Source organism: Teleopsis dalmanni, chromosome 2, assembly GCF_002237135.1.
Source record: "Teleopsis dalmanni isolate 2A chromosome 2, ASM223713v2, whole genome shotgun sequence".
Classification (NCBI taxonomy): Eukaryota; Metazoa; Arthropoda; class Insecta; order Diptera; family Diopsidae; genus Teleopsis; species Teleopsis dalmanni.
In genome coordinates, this window is record NC_051847.1 from 113,140,029 (window position 1) to 113,160,725 (window position 20,697).

At 29.7% G+C, this 20,697-nt stretch overlaps 1 protein-coding gene across 1 annotated transcript in view; it reads left to right on the plus strand.

Moving 5' to 3' along the window:
• Window positions 1–12,231: 12,231 nt before the first annotated feature.
• LOC119686108 (neurogenic locus protein delta) overlaps window positions 12,232–20,697 on the plus strand; it is a 49,129-nt gene continuing 40,663 nt past the window's right edge. The window contains exon 1 of the mRNA XM_038100572.1: window positions 12,232–12,601. Coding sequence (XP_037956500.1) covers window positions 12,542–12,601 — 60 coding nt within the window. The 5' untranslated portion in view covers window positions 12,232–12,541. The remainder of the gene's footprint in view (window positions 12,602–20,697) is intronic.

Below are 20,697 nucleotides of genomic sequence, written 5' to 3' on the forward strand. Positions count from 1 at the left end.
ACAAAGCTAACAACACGAAACATGTTGATGCCAATGCACTTTGCAACATTCACGCCGCTGACTGACCGACTAACTTGACTTTAAAATGAAGGATGTCCCCCCGATGCCTGCATGTGCGGCAGGCATATATATATTTTTTTTTTCTTTTTTTGCATGCGATTATTATTTTTTCTTTTCATTTAGTTTTTATTCTTTTATTATTCACAACTTGAGTACGAAATTTGCCTTTGTTTATTTTTCGACTTGCAGGTCTCAAGTGAAGCTGAACTCGCAAGAGTTAGGCGCGTGGCTGTGACAATATGTTGCCCACTTTTGGTGCAGCTTTGGTGTCGGTACATGAATAAATTGTTTGCTTTGGACTTTTTCGGAGTTTTGGACTGTGTCACATATTGCTAATGAGCGACTGTGCTGTCAGTGGCTGTCTCAAAATCTGAAATGAGCTCTACTGAAGGTAATACTTCCTAAATTCGCTTTATATATAATACTACAGCTGTATATTAACCTAGTTGGATTAGTTGGATTGTTTTCTCTACTGCAGTTTCCAGTGACGACGCGTGCTCTATCTGGAAGGGTGTGCGGCCCTTCTTTAATGTTGTTTTTACATGTACCACTTAAATTAAAATATATGAGATGTTTTATTAATAATAACTATATTATATTAGGCAACAATATATTCGCAATATTATATTAACAATTCATTAACAAAATAACATATTAAACAAATTAAATTAATAATTTATATATAAATTTAATATTACATCAATATGGAATAAATACAACTTTTAACATAATTCTCGTAACATCAAACCAAATTTTTTCAAACAAAAGAGTTTGTACTTGGAAACATACATGTTTATGCAGTGATCAAACCAAATCAAACCCACTTGCAACGTATACATGTGCGGACAAGTACTCCGCACAGTAAGGGAAAGAAATTCGTGGGTGCTACTGTTAAAAGGGGAGAGACGAAATGTGATAGAAATGTATGGTGATATGAGCTGCAAACTTTAGCCGCTCATGCAACCACTTTGGCAAATCATCATGTTGGATTCGTATGCATGCAGTTGATATTCGAATAGAACACAAAATTACTCTCATACAATTCCCACTATATAAATCTCTATTTCTGATATTACGAACGGGAGCACACGCACATTATTTTGTTCATATGCAACGTATGAATGTGCGGCCAACTTCTTTGCACACAAAGGGGAGAGACGAAATATAATAGAAATGTTCTGTGATTTGAGCTGTTAATATATGAGCACAACTAACAAGTATACCAGCTAACAGAAGCAAATTGATTGAGTTTTCATAGACAATTATATTTAATTAATTAATTTAACTTTAAAAGTATATATTTGGAAATGTAATAAATAATAATAATTGTTGATGTGAAGATACTTAATAAATTTATATACCTATGTTATTTGACATTTTGCAAATTATGTTAGGGTGTTCACCGCACACCTCCGCACCTTAGAGCAATCGTCACTGGCAGTTTCCATTCTTAATAGATTCGTTGCATTAAAAGAGATTACTTCCCATTTATATGCGGAAAATATAATATATGAAGAACTACATAATTCCACTACATGTATGTCGTATATCAAAGGACATCCAATAATTATTTGCAATTTAACTACTCCAGATATTAATTAAAAATAATAAAATCGGAAAACATTTACTCTATTTTATAGTGCACACAATAAGGTCTAAAGTCACAGTGTTACCCAATCACATCATACTGATATCACAAATTATTGTGGATTCGATTAACTAACTATATTCGATATAATATTGCAAAATACAAGAATCATTCTTCTTTCTTCTTTATTTGCCAATTCGATTTCGAATATTGGTGATCATATAACATAACATAATGCTATATTGATTAATTATAACATAATAGTAATTATTACATAATAACATAACATAATACTATATTGTTTGATTAGTTTTTAATAAACACAATCACAAATTTTTAACTATTTCTGCGTATTGCTCTCTGCATCTAGCTATATTTATAAGGCTACCAACCTCTCGTATTTGAGTCCATTGACGAATGTTTCGCAACCATGAAAATTGTTTCCTACCAATACCGCGTTTGCCTTCGATTTTTCCTTGAATAATCATTTGGAGTAGCTCATATTTTGAATTTCGCATAATATGTCCCAGGTAAGCTGTTTTTCTTCTTTTTATAATTGTTAACTATTCCCAATCACACCTCATTCTTCGTAACACTTCATTATTTGTAACATGATCTGTCCATGGAATTTTGAGAATTCTCCGATAAATCCATAACTCAAATGCTTCGAGTTTGTTAATATCAACAATTTTCAAAGTCCAGATTTCCATGGCGTATAGAAGTATAGACCAGACATAGCATTTTACAAAACGAATTTTAGTTTTAATATTGAGATCATGACTATTAAGCACTTTTTTGTATCTAAGACAAGTATTTCGTGCTATTTCTATTCGGCATTTGATCTCTTTGGAACAATTCCAATTTTCATTTACATAGCATTCAAGATATTTAAAATGCTGTACTCTTTCTATACCAATATTATTAACCATTAAAGAATCATTATATATGTGTATATCCTCTACACTGCATACATATATATATATATATATCTATATATATATTGTAGTTGTTCAGTTTTTTTCAGTTCACTTCTTATTAGTGATTTCCATTTTTTCCAAATACTATATTTTTTTATACATTCAGACTTACAAAAATTATTGAAAAATTAAATTTAATTCTGGACACCAGTTTCTGGTTAGCGCTTTATCATACCTACCATATATGCAAAGTCGAAGGCAAATTATTTGATAGATATTACTTTTTACTATCGAAAAGCTCAAAATTTTCCCTAAACAAGCAAAGCACTATTTATGTAATGTGTGGTGAGAAGTTGAGCTAACAGAACTCCAGTACCAAGGTTGGTTCAAGATGCACCAGGCTTTAAAAGACCAATCTAATAATATAAAATAACACAAGAAATCTTACTGCCAATCTTGGCCAACCCTGTAGTGCATGTCTGCCGACGCTCATAGAAAAGACATCAGAACACCTATTATGTTTATATCTAAGCTTGTCTAGAACCAGGCTTAAGCTATTGAGTGCTTATTCGTCAACACATTCAGTATTCCAGCGATATATCCAGTATTAGCGTTGACCAGATTCTCGTGTTTATCAATGCTTCGCCTAGTTCAAACATGACCATTCTCCAACCCACTATTCCTCGTTCCTTCCTCCACTTCACCTAACCTAAATCTTACTTATTGCGGTCCTCATTGTAATATATCCTCAGTGCAATATATACCACATCGGTATATATGAAGTTGTTAAAAAAATATAATGCTCTTCTATTCGCCAAGGAGAAGATTAACATATTCTGTAAGCTTATTAACATATTGTGTTTTTTTCTAATGTTATCAAACTCAGCACTTGTTAGGTAAATTTATATGTACCATGAGGCACCAATGATTATTATTAGTATAGATAATACCAATGTAACTCAGAGGATTGAAGCTTCATTTATAGTTTTTTAGCTTTAATGTACTTACCCCCAAGTTAGTAGCCTGACTAGGGAGGGCCCAGGTACGATGGGATGGAAATATTATTTATTATATTATTATTTATTGCTGAGGAGCTTTGCAGTTGTTTTCTTGACGATAAGGGCGTTTTCAAGTATTATATAATTTTAATGGAAAGTATTGTCAATCCTACCTAACTTTACTTTCATGCCTAAGACATTGCAACATACGAAATTGGAATAACAACAAAACCAATGTTATTATCCTAGTTGTGCTTCATCTTATTTGCATCACAAAGACTTGAGTAAGTTACAAGTATTGTCTTAGATTGCTATTCATCAGTTGCTGACTATTATCCCAGATTATTATACATATCTAGTATATTATAATTTTCGATAAAGATGTATACATCGCATATCTTTTTTCAATAAATGAATAATAACAACATGAACAACCTGTGCTGTACTGGATAATAACACACCCGATATCTCCAATACAACAGATCATTTACTGACAGACAAGTCTCACATACTATAACATGCTTGAAAGCAATATCGAACCTTTATTTTCCCTTACGATACTATATTGTAACTACACAGAATTGAGAAATGATTTGGAATCAATATTTCTAAGTAAACAAAAATGCCATGCTATTTACTAAATCTATCTAACTACATACCTATTTATATCTATAAATAGAATCAGTGGGTATGAACAGATCGTCAGGATTTGCTATATTTCTTGGTTTTTTTTCGTTCAATAAATAATTTTAAAATAATTTTAGTCAAACCTAACTACACTCAATAAAAATGTTGGACTGGACAGCGTAGCCACACACGCGGTTAACTCTTAATTAAACCCTAATTTCGTGATCGTCCGTTTGTGTATTTTTGCTGCTTGGCATTTTTTAGGCCTTCCTCGGTTATCTACACTTACGGTTTTAACCCAAAGCTGCTGGGTGCAAGCCATGCCCAGCCAAGATAATGGGCATAAAATTTTAACTTTATGTCTTTTTGATGAAATTTCAAAAATTTCTGCGGCTGTGGCTACGCAGAAGGCAATTATTGCTGCTGCTGTTGCTGAGGCGATTGTTTGCGTTGCTACAATTTCGAGGAGCCATTGAGCTGACGTACTCGTAATATGCGGGTCCGAAGCTATTTAATACAATAATCGCTGGAAGTTTAAATATAATTTAATGAATTTGAAAATGATAAGCAAAAAGTGTTTTGAAAACAACGGTAGCCCGGAGTTTATGTTTGTTGAAGATAAGAGTGAAATTAAAAATTAAAAGAATCATTTTTATGGAGAAATAAGTATTAGCTTTTGAATATATGTAGTGTCTTTCCTATACTTCAAAATCAAAAAGTGGGCGTTAGAATCGATTAAACTCTTTCGAAGTTCCGCTTTTTATAAATTGTCTTTAACTGTATTTGCAAATGTTTATAAATATTATTATAATGTATTTTTTCCATTTTCTCACAGTTCTTATGTACCTAGAAGCTATTGCGTATCATCAAACAAATACTATGTCTGGTGTTTTACCACTAGACACACAAACACTTCCACACTGCAACTAATATTGATTATGCGGAGCAGCAGGTACACCAGTTCATCACTCATCAAAATACCAAAATTCGAATTTCTCGTAACGAAATAAGGCAAATATCCTATGAAGTCCTTACTGAGCTGAACTGAACTGAACTGAACTGAAAGGTGCAACTGTATGTTTTGCTCAAAGAAACAATAAAACATATTTTGTTAAATACACTTTCTCAAGCAGATCAGTGCAACAGGAGCAGAAACACCGGCAGATGCTTATGCATATGAATGCATACACTGGAGGATAGGATGTCCTTAAATGATGTTTAAAAAGGTTGTTGTTGTTGTTGTTGTTGTTGTAGCGTATGAATACATTTCGTCCTTTAAAACCAAACCGTGTATCTTTCCGTTGCAATACCACAGTTCAAACATTGCTTTTTTCGCCTTTTAAAGGATATTTGCGTTCAACTTACCACTGATTGATGTTACAATATATCTAAGATATTTGTATACACTCCTCGTACATTGTAAAATTCCCACACAGATTTCGCATAACATACGCTCTAAGCATATAAAGAAACTTTTGTTACAACACCTACGCTAAGGATCCTTTTTGCATCGCTGCCTTATTCAAATTATTTGACCCAAATACCTGCTTGGCAATTATAATTGAATATTTCATCCTTTTTATGTTTATATTCATCCTTCCAGAAGTGCAATGCTGGGAACGGAAGTTGCTAATTTGATTTGTTGATATAATCTTTCGCAACATCTCTTCGCGCGTTAACGTCTCGCACCCTCGAGTATTTCTGTAAAATCATACCATATAATGTTTGCATATCATAACTGGGGTGCCTTGCAATCTCAGGAAATTGATCAGGTGAAACGCTTAATATCATAATGAATATGACCATCGAAATAATTTGATCATAACCGGAAATAGAATAAAGAAAATTTTCATGGGAAAAATTTTAAAAGTAAGAAATCTAAAAGCTTCCTTGTTTTTGACTTTTGGCATAAAAATGAAAATTAGGTTCTTCTGTAAAGTGTGACCTCTCACCTCTGACCCATTACATGGTTTGTAAATGTAAAATGTCTATAAAAATGGCACTATTCTAAACCGGTTTTACGAAGGTAACCTACGAATAAGACCAAGATGAACAGCACTCAAAGATATCTTCCAAGCCGTCTTCCCTATCTGCTTTAAAAAAGGCTTAAAAGCAACGACGATAGATCGAAGTGGAAGTAGAAATGGCAATGAAAAATGAAAATTGGAAGCGATTAAATGATGATATTCAACAATGTGCAATTAAATAAACACAAGTAATCAATCCATTATAAGGAATATTCCAAGCATCTTGAAAAGTCTTTGTTTATCAGTGGACATAAATGGTATGATAATGATAAGCCTTCGTAGGGCTTATTTATAAAAATAAACGAAAGCTAATGTAAATGCCTTTGCTTTCAACTTCCTTGAATACTATCCGTTGATTTATACTTACTTCTGTTGCTGATCTATAAATGATTATGCTAGCGTATTGATTCTGAAAACTGAACCTCTTATATACTGCACGCCCAGTTACTTTAGATTTACTTTAGATTTGATGTGGAAATCGCTATACGTTTAGCTCCTCGGGTAGACACAAGTTTAATTCACTTACCATTGTTTTCTAATATTAATCCATTTAACTCCAATTCAGCTTTATCTGTCGTTGATTCTATTTAAAATTAATGATCTATTATTAGTTCGGCAATCAAACTTGAAGGATGAACTATGTTAAAATGTGATTCTTTCTGTGACAAACATTTTTTTTATAGCTAAAACAGTATATTGCAGGGAAGCGTATTATTTATTTAGTATAGGAAACACAACTGTATCCAATTTGAATTCGTTTACTTTAGAATACTTGTGTGCAATGGGTTTCACAACTTCACTACATGAAATTGGTACTGAACTAGTATTCTTATATGGGTATTCAAAAAAATAAAATTAAACGCCAATTTTTAATTTTGGTATTACATGTTAAAAGCACATATATAGGTTGGCGACCGCAGATCGCAGAGGGCAGAGCCCTCTAATTCCATAAAATGACCTCTGTATTTTCAAACTGCAAACTTTGCAGTATAAAACAAAAACCCTTAAACTGATGTAGTGAGTACGTGAAATAAAATAGAGCATACTTTATGTACGTATCATATCAACTCCTATCTAATCTTAGAATAATCTCTAGTCACACGAGGCGGTACACAGATCTTAGATCAATCATCGAATAATCACGAAGCTTTAGAGTAATACATAAAAAAGTCTGTGAGAAGGGTGGAAATCTGCAGAAACCCTCTAGCTATCAAAGAATAAAAGTGCAGAGATGCACTGACTCGGAAAAACTCAACATAAAGCGTATAGAGTTTACCTTCGTTACTCTCCCACAAATGACTTTTGAAGGTAAAACTTGATACCTTCTATCACCATTGATGCTGATAGATTGTGTGGTTAGAACCACCTCTGAAATATGGTAGTTGAAGGAAGCATTATAATAGTAGTCAGTGTGGTCATAGTCGAGTACACAGACTTTCATTGTTTGAATCCGAAAAGACATTAAGGAGTTGAGTTAAAAAGTATAGAAACTACCAACAGTTGTTTCATAGATTGATTTTTTACTTGTGGGGAAGAATGCTAGTTTCGAATGTTAAACTAATCAAGTTATATGTTATTTTTAAAATATTACATCATTCTGAAGAACTATGTAACGTTTTGTTAAAGAAACAGTCTTCTATCCTTGTAAAATAATTTTCTACGAATGGATGCCTCTGAAGAAATGAAGAATAAGGGCTTATTCTGATTGATTTGTGTAACTACAAAAGAAAATAAATGAAATCTGCCAATGACTTCAAGATCTGTTTTACTCATATAATCAAAATATTTTATATTTAATTATTGAAAGTTATAAGACATCCTTCTCAATTGAACAAATTTTATCCTTTTTCGAAAAACTACAAATTAAAATGTCCTTCGAATTCAGAAGCATTTTCGATAAAAATTTATATGACATAATTCTTAGAATATGAAAAACAGACAAAAGTAGTCATCATGTCCTTGATAGGACATGTAGGATAGCACATGGTGCGTTTTTATGTGTGTAAACAAATTTGTCAATTAATTATAGTCGCACATATATAAAGTATATGTCCTCTTTCACATTTAAGTATAAGTATAAGTAGGCAATAATGGAACTTTAGCACATATTTAAATCGAATACAAAACTGTATTTTATGTTAGTTGTCCTTTCTTGTTAGTTGTTCTGATAAACTGCAAATATCCTGTTTATCCTTTTTGCAGAAGTTTTAGTTCTGAAGAATAATTCACGCGAATTTCAGAATGTTCGTTTTACTGAGAAACTCATTCAAAGAACTTCAAAAAAGTAAAGTAAATAAACCTAAAAACGGAAGTGCATCTTTCAAGGCGTGGGAACTCCTGAAAAACTCTTCGTTTACTGTGCAATATCCCAACAACAACCGAAACACAACCCATAACAAAACAAACAAACAAAGTCGCAGCTTCTTCCGTTTTCTGTAGTTCCGGACTCAGAGAAGCCGCGCGCATAATTTTTTCTTCCCCGAGAATAAAAATCTATTTTTCGTATTAAAATTTAAATACATTTTTTATTTTAATTAATTTTAAACATTTAAATTAAGAATTACAACGCCTTCATAATCAAAATCGTGTTTCACACGAATATTCGAAAATTTACTTCGAAAAATCGTTGTTGCTGCGCGTATCCTATCGAGTTTGCACCTTGAGCGAAAGCGTTTCATGGTCGCTCGAGTACTACGATGGCTACTATTTCCGGTTTATGCTGCGCTTCTCATAAGGACTTGACTGTACTGAGGCTGCTTGAACATTATCCATTTTATACTTCATTTTATTTTTCTTTTTCTGCATATTTTTTTGCAAATTCGATTTGTTTTCTTCCTTCATTTTTTTTTTTTATTTTTTCTCTTAAGTACAGCAGGTTGTTTTTATTTTTGCGGTCATTTCCGTTTTTATTTGCTTTTACAATTTTTTCTTGTTTTTATCTTTTCTGCAGAAAAGTATAAAAACAATGCGATCATTTTAATATTGAATATTAATAAGGATATTTAAGGACGACTTCGCAAATAAGAGGACTACTATTGATTTCCTCAATATTGGCAGTCATTAGTAAAAAATAAAAATTAAAATATGTTTATTATTTCTATTACGGTTTATATTAAAATATGTTTATTAAAGGATATTTTTTAATATTAGTTTTAATGGTTAAGTGTATATATGCATTCCTTTCTCCTGATACTAGTCGAAGCTATTCGAATTCGAATTACATACAATTTAACGAATATACCCATTCTTTTTATGTTGCTTATCAGGAACGGATCCAGCAAATGAAATTATATTACACGTCGCACTGAAGTTCATTTCAGTTCAATTACCTTTTAAATTATGATTTTCGCTTAATGAATTCTTGAGTTACTAGCCAATAAATTCAATAATTTTCAGAATTTTTACAATAAACCTCTTCACCTCTTCCTCCCCAGTGACTATTCAATTCATGCTGCTAATGGGCTCTGAAACACCAATAATTTTCTTTAAAACAATATAAAATACAAGCCAATTTAAAAATAAAATCTATCTCGAATCTATCTTTCAAAACCTTGTTATCGCCACCCAATGAAGTAATAGGTTATTTGTATTCAAATTAGCATATACTGGAGTACTATTAAACAAATTGCAACATCAAGGCGTTCAAAATTAATAGGTTGTGTAGCTTTGTACCTGTGTTTAGAGCCCGACCTAAGTTTATCCAGAACGCTTTCTGCAGTTTTGCTTAGTGGTACAAGGATGATCGGTAGAATCAAAGGGATGAAGAAAAAATAAATAATAATTTTAATTGACTTTTATTCATATATTTAATGAACTAGTACTATTTATAGCAGATAATATAACAATAAGCATGTTTTCCTTTATTAACTTGACTGATTTAATTCATATTTACGTCAATTTCTAGACTTACGTTATTACGGTTTTTATATCATTAAGCTTTGTTTTTACTTCCATTACTTTTCTTTATTACTTCAATAACTACGTGTATATAATTTTTTCAACATTGAAGATTTTATTTAGGCCGTGTGCGAGATCGAGAAAATTGAGGTATATATATATGGTGGGACGTTGGGACAGCGCACTGTCCAACAAGTGGCCCCACTGAAGTGGAGGATTAGTCGAAATAGACCACGAAAGGACTTGGTTCCTTTTTCGTCCTGCGATTCTCGGATGTTGTTATTGAGTGAAAGCTGGAATGGCTTCCGTTCGCATAACTACATCTTTTGTTAATACAAGCAGCTCATTTAGCTTGAAGTTTCCTGCCAAGTCGTCACCAACCCAATGGTGTCCCAAGACAGTCTTCCTCCTACTTGCCAGTGCTGGACATTGGCACAATATATGCACCGCTGTCTGCTTTTCTTCAAGACATAGTCTGCAAGTGTTTTCCTCAGCAAGAGTTATCTTTTTGAGGTGATACTTGAAGTTGTCATGTGAAAATTGAAATAAAGTAAATTGAAATTATTTAGGAATTTTTTGCACTTCACTTATGTAAATATATTTTTATTTATTTATTACATTTATTTATTATTTTTGGTTAAAAGTTTTTAAATTTATTTAATTATTTATTAAACATCTTACAAAATTTTGCAATGGTAATATCTAATTTACTAATTTTTATCTAATTTAACCTACTCGAAATTCTGGTAAATATCAACATTCGCTGGCATAAAGACATAATATACTATTTCCCCCAATTTACCATTAATTTACTCAAACTCGCACATGGCCTTAGTCATTAAATATGGGAGTGCTTTATTTTCTAATGATTTTTTATATGATCGAGTATATATACATATATATATCCAAAACATTCTAAATGATCTCTGTATACCAACTCATAATATGTAGTCCTTCAATATTCTAAATTTTAAAAACGGCTCAGTCTGGCAGCATTGCAACTACACAAAATTGCATTTCTTTAACTCAAAAAAAAAACACCAGAAAAAAACCACCACCAAAAACATATGCAATACACCGGCTTTTCATTTTTGTTACCACTTCTTATTTCTTTCCACAATTTATTTTAACTCAACAATTTTGTGTTTGGATTGCATTCATACATGACAAAAACTTCCCTATCACCACACAGCACTCATGGCGCAAACAAAATGAATACAATCCACAAGAGAGTAGCCACACACACAGCCACACAACCAAACAAATCAAACAAGCAGCGGAGAAAACATCTGCCGAAGTTCATTGCGGACTGAGTATAAACAAAACAAAAGTACGAAGCGTACAACTACAGTTTACTCTATGTTGCCTTGTCTATTCAGGCATTCAATTCATGTTTATGTTCCTCATTTCGTACTTGTCGATCGCCGAAGGAAATTCGTACCGCAGTTTGAAATTGTTGTTTGCGTGGTAGACGTCGTCGGGTCGTTAGCCATTGCTTGATATATGAACTGAAGGTACTAATTTAGAAATACAAACGAAATTGCATTCCATTCATTTTATAAAAAGAAAATGCAAATGAATAAGTGAAAAATATAATTTTTTATTATATTATCGATATTATTATTATTATCGATAACAAGCAAAAACGAATTTATTATTGATTAGTGTTCAATATATAAAAACTTAAAAATATAATTTAAACGTTTTCGAATTGATTCAAAGTGTGTGCCAATTGTTGAACTATAAAAATATGCAAAGAACCGTTACGAAAATTCAAACATCATAAAAGTCAAAAACATGTGCTGCAGCCTCTGCTTCACACAGGAGTAACGTTAATTTTCGTAAAATTTCGTAAAAGTTTAATTAAACTTAAAAATGCAGTAAATGCTGCGTGCATACAGAGCAGCAAAATGCAAAATGCAAAATAAGAATATATAAAAACATAAATATATAAAATATAAAGGAATTATTTTTCGTTTTCGCCGGAGAAGGAAATTTACGAAAATTTCAACGCAATGTTAAGTTAGCGAAAGAAAAATTATTTTAATCACAAAATTTTATGTATGAAATAAAAACTTCATTTCCCTTTAATGTTTAGCATTTTTAATAAGAAAACACAATTTGCATGTTGGATATTAATTGATAAATATTTACATTGTTTTATCACAAATTGTTAAAGTGTATAGAAGCAAAAACATTTGTACTACTTTTTTTCTAATGCCACGAAACAAAAAGGTAGTTTCTTCTTTGCTGCTGTAATTTTAAAAACAACAACAAAACACAGAACAAAGCGTTTTGGTTGTTCAGTTAAGCATCAAACGCACAACAACAACAAAAACAAAAACAACCACAGGATTACACTTAGCAAATTTTTCGGATAAGTCAAACAAAACAAATTCTTCTTCTTAGCTTCTTCACCCAGCGAACATGAATTGGATTAAAATTGCACTAACCGCGTTTTTAACGCTCAGCATAATTACAAAGGAGGTAAGTCGAGTTTCGAGAGATTATTCTATTCATAATGTTTTGATTTATAAGAAAAATGCCTGTTAGGGTTTATGATAAGCACAGAACGTGAACATACTTTTATAAAGTTAATAGAAATATAAAAAACTTTTATATACATATATATGTAGAGTTGGCTTCAAACTTTTTTATAATTTACTTTAAAATAGATATAATCACAATCATAATAATCGCCTGCTTTAATGAAACCTTTGAGATGAGGAAGATCCTTTAAGAATAAATAAGACCCTTTTATGTCTGCAAAAAATAGATCCGTTTAAATATTTTCATATTTTCAATAAACATTTTCATATTTAATTAAGATACAGAAACTAAGTTTCTTTTGATTGTATTAAAATTCTATAACTATTCTGTTATTATCTATTCTAAAAACAAAGAAAATTATATTTTTAATTATCCACTGATCTTTTTAATCATGAATTAAATGTAATGTTTTTATAGTATTTTTTTATTATTAATTTTTTTTATGGAATATAGAACTGTAACATTTAGTCAACTAAACCAATTAAAACGTTTAAATATAAAAAAAAATTATCTTTTTTAACGCAAAATATAGTCATAACCTGAAGTAGCGATTTCGAGATACAAAATAGTTCTCTTTTGTTAATTAATAATTTTATTTGTAATCTGTAATAATTCTTACAGATTTATCATTGCATCGAAGTTAGTACTCAATAAACACAGGTTTATAATGACGATAGAATAATAATAATACAGAAAACATAAGATATATTTATTTATTTATCCACCATTAAACTAAATCGGTCATGTTTACTAAAAATATATATGTTATCTGACAAAATTAACCAAAGCACAATATAATCTCATATAAAAATCGTGTATCTATGACAAAACCCCATAAACTTTTTTGCTAAAATCTAAGGAGAATATAAGATTTTATTTTTTTACTACATGAAATAGTCATTTATATGTTATAATTAATTAATTTTGCCAAAACAGTATATTTTACTCAAAAAAGCAATAACATTTAATACTTTTCATATAAAACTAATAATTAGTTTAATTATATATTTTTTGTATTAAATTGGTGATTCTCTATTCCAAAAAGAGAGCCCTAAGCAAATTACTAATTGATCAATGAAACCTATTATTATAAATAATCTTTATTAATATTAAATATGACATACAATATGTTGCTTCATATAAACTAAATATTTAACCAGCTTTAATTAAAAATTAAAAGCTTAACGAATTTGAAACTGTAATATTTCTAATAAGAAAATTTACAAAAAATGTATAAAAATTAATTACAAAGTAATATCTATATATGTATATATTCACATTAATGAACATACTAGTAAAGTGAAGTATATGAGGTTCATACAGCGTACTTATAATATAATTTACAACACTAATTGAGTTTTGATACTTATCTGAACTATCAGTTTAATTAAGTAATTAACAACCCTATAAGGTTAAAAAGCTTATAAAAAGAATTGCTATAAAAACAAAACGTCAATAGTTGCAATTAAAACAAAAAATATATTATAAAATTAAATCATTTTTTCCTAATATTTTCCCAGTAATTCCAATGTCACATGATGTGGCCTGGTATGCATTGAATTACACTAAATTAAGTTCAGAGTTCACAAAATGAGATTAACGATTTTTTGATGAGATATTATTTTTAAATATGTGTAATTACCTTTACTTTGAGAAAAGTTTTTATACAAATATTATTTAATTAATTTTTCTGAAGAATTGTTTTCATTTTAATACTTCAATATTTATATTATATGGAAAGTGTATATTAAATTTATCAAAACGTTTTTATTGTAGCCGAAAAAGTGTAGTGTCGAGTTAAATAAAAAAAATTGTTAATTTTTTTATATTAATTATTACTAAAATAGTTTTTTATCAAATCTAATAATATTTTTCACATAAAGTTTGAGACTCCACACAGATGAAAGAATGGATATAATAATAACAATTAACTTCATATTAACTTCATACATGCTTTAATTAACATTCGAAAATTTGTATATATTGCGAATATTTTCAAGGATATTGAAGTTTTATCAAAGTAAATTTTTTTAATTTATTTGAAAAATATTTTTCAAATATTATTTTTATTTATTTTAAAAATATTTTTTCATTTCCTTACCCATTTGTTTAAAATTTTATATAAAATATTTGATTTCAAAAGCTATTTTTTGAACATTTATTTTACAATGATTTAAAGGGCACTTCTCTTGTCTACTCCAGCACATGCCCTCCTAAACTAAATATGGACAACTGTTAAGAATATAGGTCCTCAAATGTGAAATACTGTATTAAATATAATTTCTTTTTCTATTATAATTTGTTGGAATATAACCACTATAGAACAGGAAAGTCATAAATTTAAAATAATAATGACCGGATAAAAAGGGTTGAAAATTTTAATCGTGGATATAGTCAAAGCACATACAGTCAAAATTCAAACGGTAGACTTGGATGAATAGGCAATGCTAATATTGGTTACATTATGGTTAAAAATTCAAAGCCAAAATTGTTAATTCAATTTTACAACGCTCATGATAATAAATGGCTTTGTGTACTGCCTAAACAATACAATTAACAATATTAAAGCAAAATGAAAAATATATGAAACATTTGTTAATTTTACCACCATCAACGTAGCAAATTTGCTACTTTTTATCATCTCTGGCTCTCGTGCAAGCATTGCGGGTTCAGCTATGCCAGCTTTAGCCCATCAAAAAGATGCACAGAAAAACGACAATCATAACATCTGCTGCTGTTGCTTGATACAAGCACAAAGCGAGCATGAAAGCTGCTATCTGCAACTCTTCCTTGTGATTACATTTTTTCTGCTCCAAGTCCAAGTTAAGGCTCAGCGCCAACTAAGTGTAATTCAGCTCAGCGTAGGTCAACGTGCGCCATAACTCCTGTGCTTATAATTTTTTTTTTGTGAATTTTATTTTTGGTGCCTTTACTTTAGCTTGTCAGTCACTTTAGTGTGTTGCAAGGAGAAAAAAAGTAAATTCGTTTTTTTTCTGTATGTGTGTGTGCGTGTGTGTGTTGTGCAGCTCTTTTTTTAGTTTTTCTGTTTTGAATATTGCATATTGCATGTGTTATTATTAATTTAATTTTTTTCAATATATTTTTAATGTTGTTTTTTTTAAGTAACTAATACAGTTTAACTTAAACATTTATTTTTGGATACAATATTGTTTAATAGCTAAAAAGCATTAAAAATGCACCGGTGGCAGCTCTTAACTACTGACAGGCTTTTTTTCGCCATTTTACTTTTCCTCATTTTGTTTTCATGTTTATTTTATTGCCTCTTTTCGCTTTAGCCGCGCTTGCTGTCACAATTATTGAGATGCCTGCGCAATGTTGCTAATTTTGTCGTTTTTAAAATTAAACTTGCACTTATAGTTTTTATGAAATTCTCAGTTTTTTCTACAAGTGTATAAGGAAATCGGCACTGTCTTCTGTTGCTCGAAATATCTCCTGCAGTTTTAGCGGCAGCTGGAATGTTTTTTGTGCTAATTTGCATCTTCTGCGTATGTGCAGACTTGTTAAAGAAAAGTGTTTAACATTTTAACATATGTTTTCATTACAAAAAAAAAAGACTAATTAAAAAATAATATACCAAAAGTTCAATATTCACTCCTTGGAAATAAATTGTACAACACATGCTAACCTAAAAGGTTCCATGATTATTTTTTATAACTGCTAAATAATCAAAGTTATTTATATTAATTCTATTATAATAAAATAATATAGAGATTATGTAGTCTATAATTGAGATAAAATTGAATGATAATATACGTTGAAAGATTAGAAAAGAAATGAAATTAGACTGTGATCATGGCAGCGAGGTAAACACAAAAACGTGCGCAGTGCAATCAAAATCTACTACTTTTTAAAGACTAAACCCAGAAGGAAAAAGTGGGTGCTAACTGAAATAAAAGCTAATAATAATGCGTTAAAACCTAAAATATATTACGTTTTACATGTTAAGTTGTTATATGCAATTCTACTTCCATTTGAATAGGATGAAGGGCTGAAATGCGCTTTGGTGTAAAAGGCTGCCATTCCAACTCATATCACTTATAATTGTTTAATATACATCTGATATATATATTTTTATTCTGACTTGATAATAAAAAGTAAAATTTTGTTTTATTATTATAACACAAACTATACTGAAATTTATAAAAGCTTTAATCAAAGTTTAGAGTTAGTTGTGTATCTCTAAACTATTTTTATTTGAGACTGTTTTATTTATCACATCTCTGTTTAATAATCATCGAACTAAAATTTATAATATCCCATCTTAATTTTCAATAAAGCATGTCCTTCTTATTAGATACAAGTCTTTATATTTACTAGTTTATATTTGTATTATGGTGAAAAGAAATAAAATTTATTGCATTTACAATAGCATACATCATATTTTCTAGCTTATTTGTTATACATTTTTTAATTATTTAATATTAATTAATATATATTACCATAATATAATTAAAATTAACTTCTTTGTACGCATAATATTGGTTTAACTACGCCACTGTGTCTTAGCACCCAAGTGCCGTTTGTTGGTGTTACGTCTCATTTTCAACACAGACTTCATACTGTGCTAATTTGAAGCGACTCTAATGTTATTTATTATATTTTTATTATGATAATCATCATCATTAATATGTAATAAAGCTTGTACGTAGTTGTACTTTGTGGCTAAAACAAGCATGTACAGTACAAAATGTTAAGGTGCTACAACTTCGGTTATACTCTATTAAATATAGAAACGCAGCTACGATGTGCTGGTAAAAATAATAGAAATAAAACAAAAACAATTTATTTTGTTTAGAAATTCTTTTGATTTATTTTTTTATTTAGTGAATTTCAAGTGTAATTTCGCCAGTGTTGTCAACGTTTCATAATTTCACCGCACACACGCCACTTACGGTTAAAACATGCGAAGAAGGCGTTTACAGCAGATATATTCGTATGTAGGTACTTTGTTATTATATGTATTTCTTAGATATAAGTATTATTTAAACATAATTAATTCTGTCGTGCTCAGTTGGAGCAACGTAGCGCAACATGTTAACGTCACTTGGTCTTAATTAAGTTACCTGCTGCTTGAATGTGTCTCAAAAGTGAAATATACCTGTGAACGCAAAGCTATGAGACTCAGTGAACTCTTCTTGGTTTATTTAACTTAACTGTTAATTATGTTTATAATTTATTTATTAAAAATAATTATAAAATTATACAAACTTTGTTAATTACCAATTAAGCAAGCTTTTATAAGAGTTCCAAATGAGTTTAAACACGTTAAGGTAATTTGCTTATTCAGTAACTAATCCAGTATCAGTATTTACTATATACTATATACAATATACAATATTAATTGAAAACATATATTATTTTTTACAATGCCACCTCTCCCAACAATAATTACAATATGCATATTTGTGTGTATGGTTGCAGTTATTTCTGCGTACGTGTGCGTCTGCGCAATTGTAATAGATTCCTTGCATTTGTTTTCATATATTTTGTACATTTTCAGTTAATTATTTTTGCTGGTTTGTAAAATAAACTTAAAGAAAGACAAAAAGAACTGGTAAAGTCAGGCTTGAGTGATTTGCACTTTTTGAAAATTCGAAATGATAGCAGTAGCAGCGGGCAAAATAGTAGCATAAATATCACAACTTTATCAAACAACATAGAGGAATATGTGTAATAAAGACTGTGGAAAAAAATAAAAACAATAAAAATTTTTAAAATGAAACTAAACAATGCAACGCACTATTTTCACTATTTCGTATTTCTCAAAAAATATTTTTAGTATTTATTTTATTTTTCTGGTTTTTATATCTTAATGTTAGGGTTAGTTGAATTATGTGTCGCTATTTAGCTTTTTATATATATAGTTTTTTTGTAATAAGCTTGCTTAAAATAGGTTAATAAATTTTTTTAAGCCACTATTTTTACAGGTTTACACATAATAAAATATTCATTAAAGCCAAAATAGCAACAAGTTGCTGTGAAAATAGTGTGAATGAAAGTGTTTACTTTAACCCACAAACACCCTCTCTTTTAGAAAGTTTTAAATTGTAATCAGCAAAAAAAAAACTAATTAATACACTCTACGAGTTATTAGGTCAAAAAATTAAAAAATTCAAAAATTTTCTTAATATTATTACTTCTTTCTCATAAATACAATCAGTTAAATGGTACTTTTTGTCTTTCCGAGTGGCCTATCCCGCGTTACATGAAATATATTTAAAGTTTAATTGTTCACACTTCATTCAAATTTAATCAAATATAGACAAAAAATCATTGAATCTGTCAAAATATTATTCAAATTTATTTTCTGTTAAATCAGTAAACAGCAAGCAGCAGCACCTTTGTTTACAGTGTATGCAGTGTTGTATTTGCTTAATCATTAATGTTACTGCTTTTATTTGAATAAGTGAATGGGTTAAATTGGGGTTAAGAGAGCGTCTTTTGGATTTTTAAATTTTTGAAAATAAAATAAAAAATGTTGGAAAAGTTCAAGCAGGAAATGTAAGAAGAAGATGGTAAATTATTAAAAAACTTAAATTCAAAAACAGTTAGTGGTATAAATTTAAAAGAATTTTGACATCATATAAAGGATATAAACTAAAGCCAAAAAGTCAGATTAAAGTTATATAATTTAGAATTTAAGAAAATATAAGGATTAATTTAATTTAAGATTGATATATGTACCTATATTTCTAAATATTAATAATAATAGGAAAAAATAAATATAGTTATTATTATTTCAAATAAACATACATAATGAAATTTATTTACATTTTATTGTTCACATGTATTTTTTCTTTATTGCACTTGACGCTTCATGTTAGGACTAATCGATTAACCCCCCAAAAATCAAAAGGCAAAAAGCAATAACAACAATAACACGCTTTTTGCATTTTCTGCGACTTGAAAACAACCGCTTACGGTTAGCGACGATGTCTCTGATCTATTATTGCACATGTACGTCACGTCGAATACGTACACAATAACGAATACGAATTCGAATTTTAAATGAGTGCATTTTGAGCAATTGATTTTTTTCTATTTATGACAAAATAAGTATTTTTTTATTTATTAAGTTTTATTTTTATATAATAAAGCATGCAATGCAAAGTTATTTGCATTATCAACACATGAGAATAGCAAGTGAACAAAATTTAAAAGTGCATCCCAAACCAATAAGTCAAAGCATACACAAAGCCAGTGCACAAAACTAGTTTTTGTGTTATTGAAACACATGTTGGCTTGTGTTTTTGTCTTTGCTCTTCGGTTGCTGCTGTTGATTTTTAAGAGCCAGTTTTATATCCACAATTCACTTTTTAATGTATAAATGCATAAATACTCTCCTAATAATTGATTTTCTTAAGCCTAACTTAACTCTCAGCAATTGCAACATAACTGCTTTTATATCCACGGGGCAAACACAAGAACTTTATTTTGCTTTTACTTATATTTTTCCAAAACAAAAAAAAACATTATTTTTTAGTACACCTCTCTACGTTGAACTTCTTTTTTTTTTTTTTCTTTATCTCTCGTCTCTCTGCGCACAATACTAATTCATAAATATTTTCTGCTGCTTCAAAAAAGTTTTTGCGTACATAATTTGTGTTTGTTGTTTTTGTTTCTGTGCTTGTGCTCTTCTTTAATAGTTTTTTTTTGTTTTGTTGTTGTTTCTTTGCTTTGCTGTATATCACTAGCACCATCATCATCATCACTGTTGCTGTTGCTGCTGCTGCTCCTGCTGCTGCTGCTGTTGCTGTTGCTGTTGCTGCTTTAATGTTCAAGTTTTATTTTACTTTGCTTTTTGCTGTTGTTTTTGTTTTTGTTGTAAAACTATCAATGTTGACCGGCAAATCGTATGCCGTGGGAAACAATTCGGTTTTACTTCAACATTTTTTTGTATTATTATTATTTTTTATTTATTTTGTTACTTGTGCCTTTTGTTTTTTCTTTTTTTTTATTTTAATTTTATGTATTTTATTTTATTTTGTAAATGTATTGAGTTTTTAAGTGCT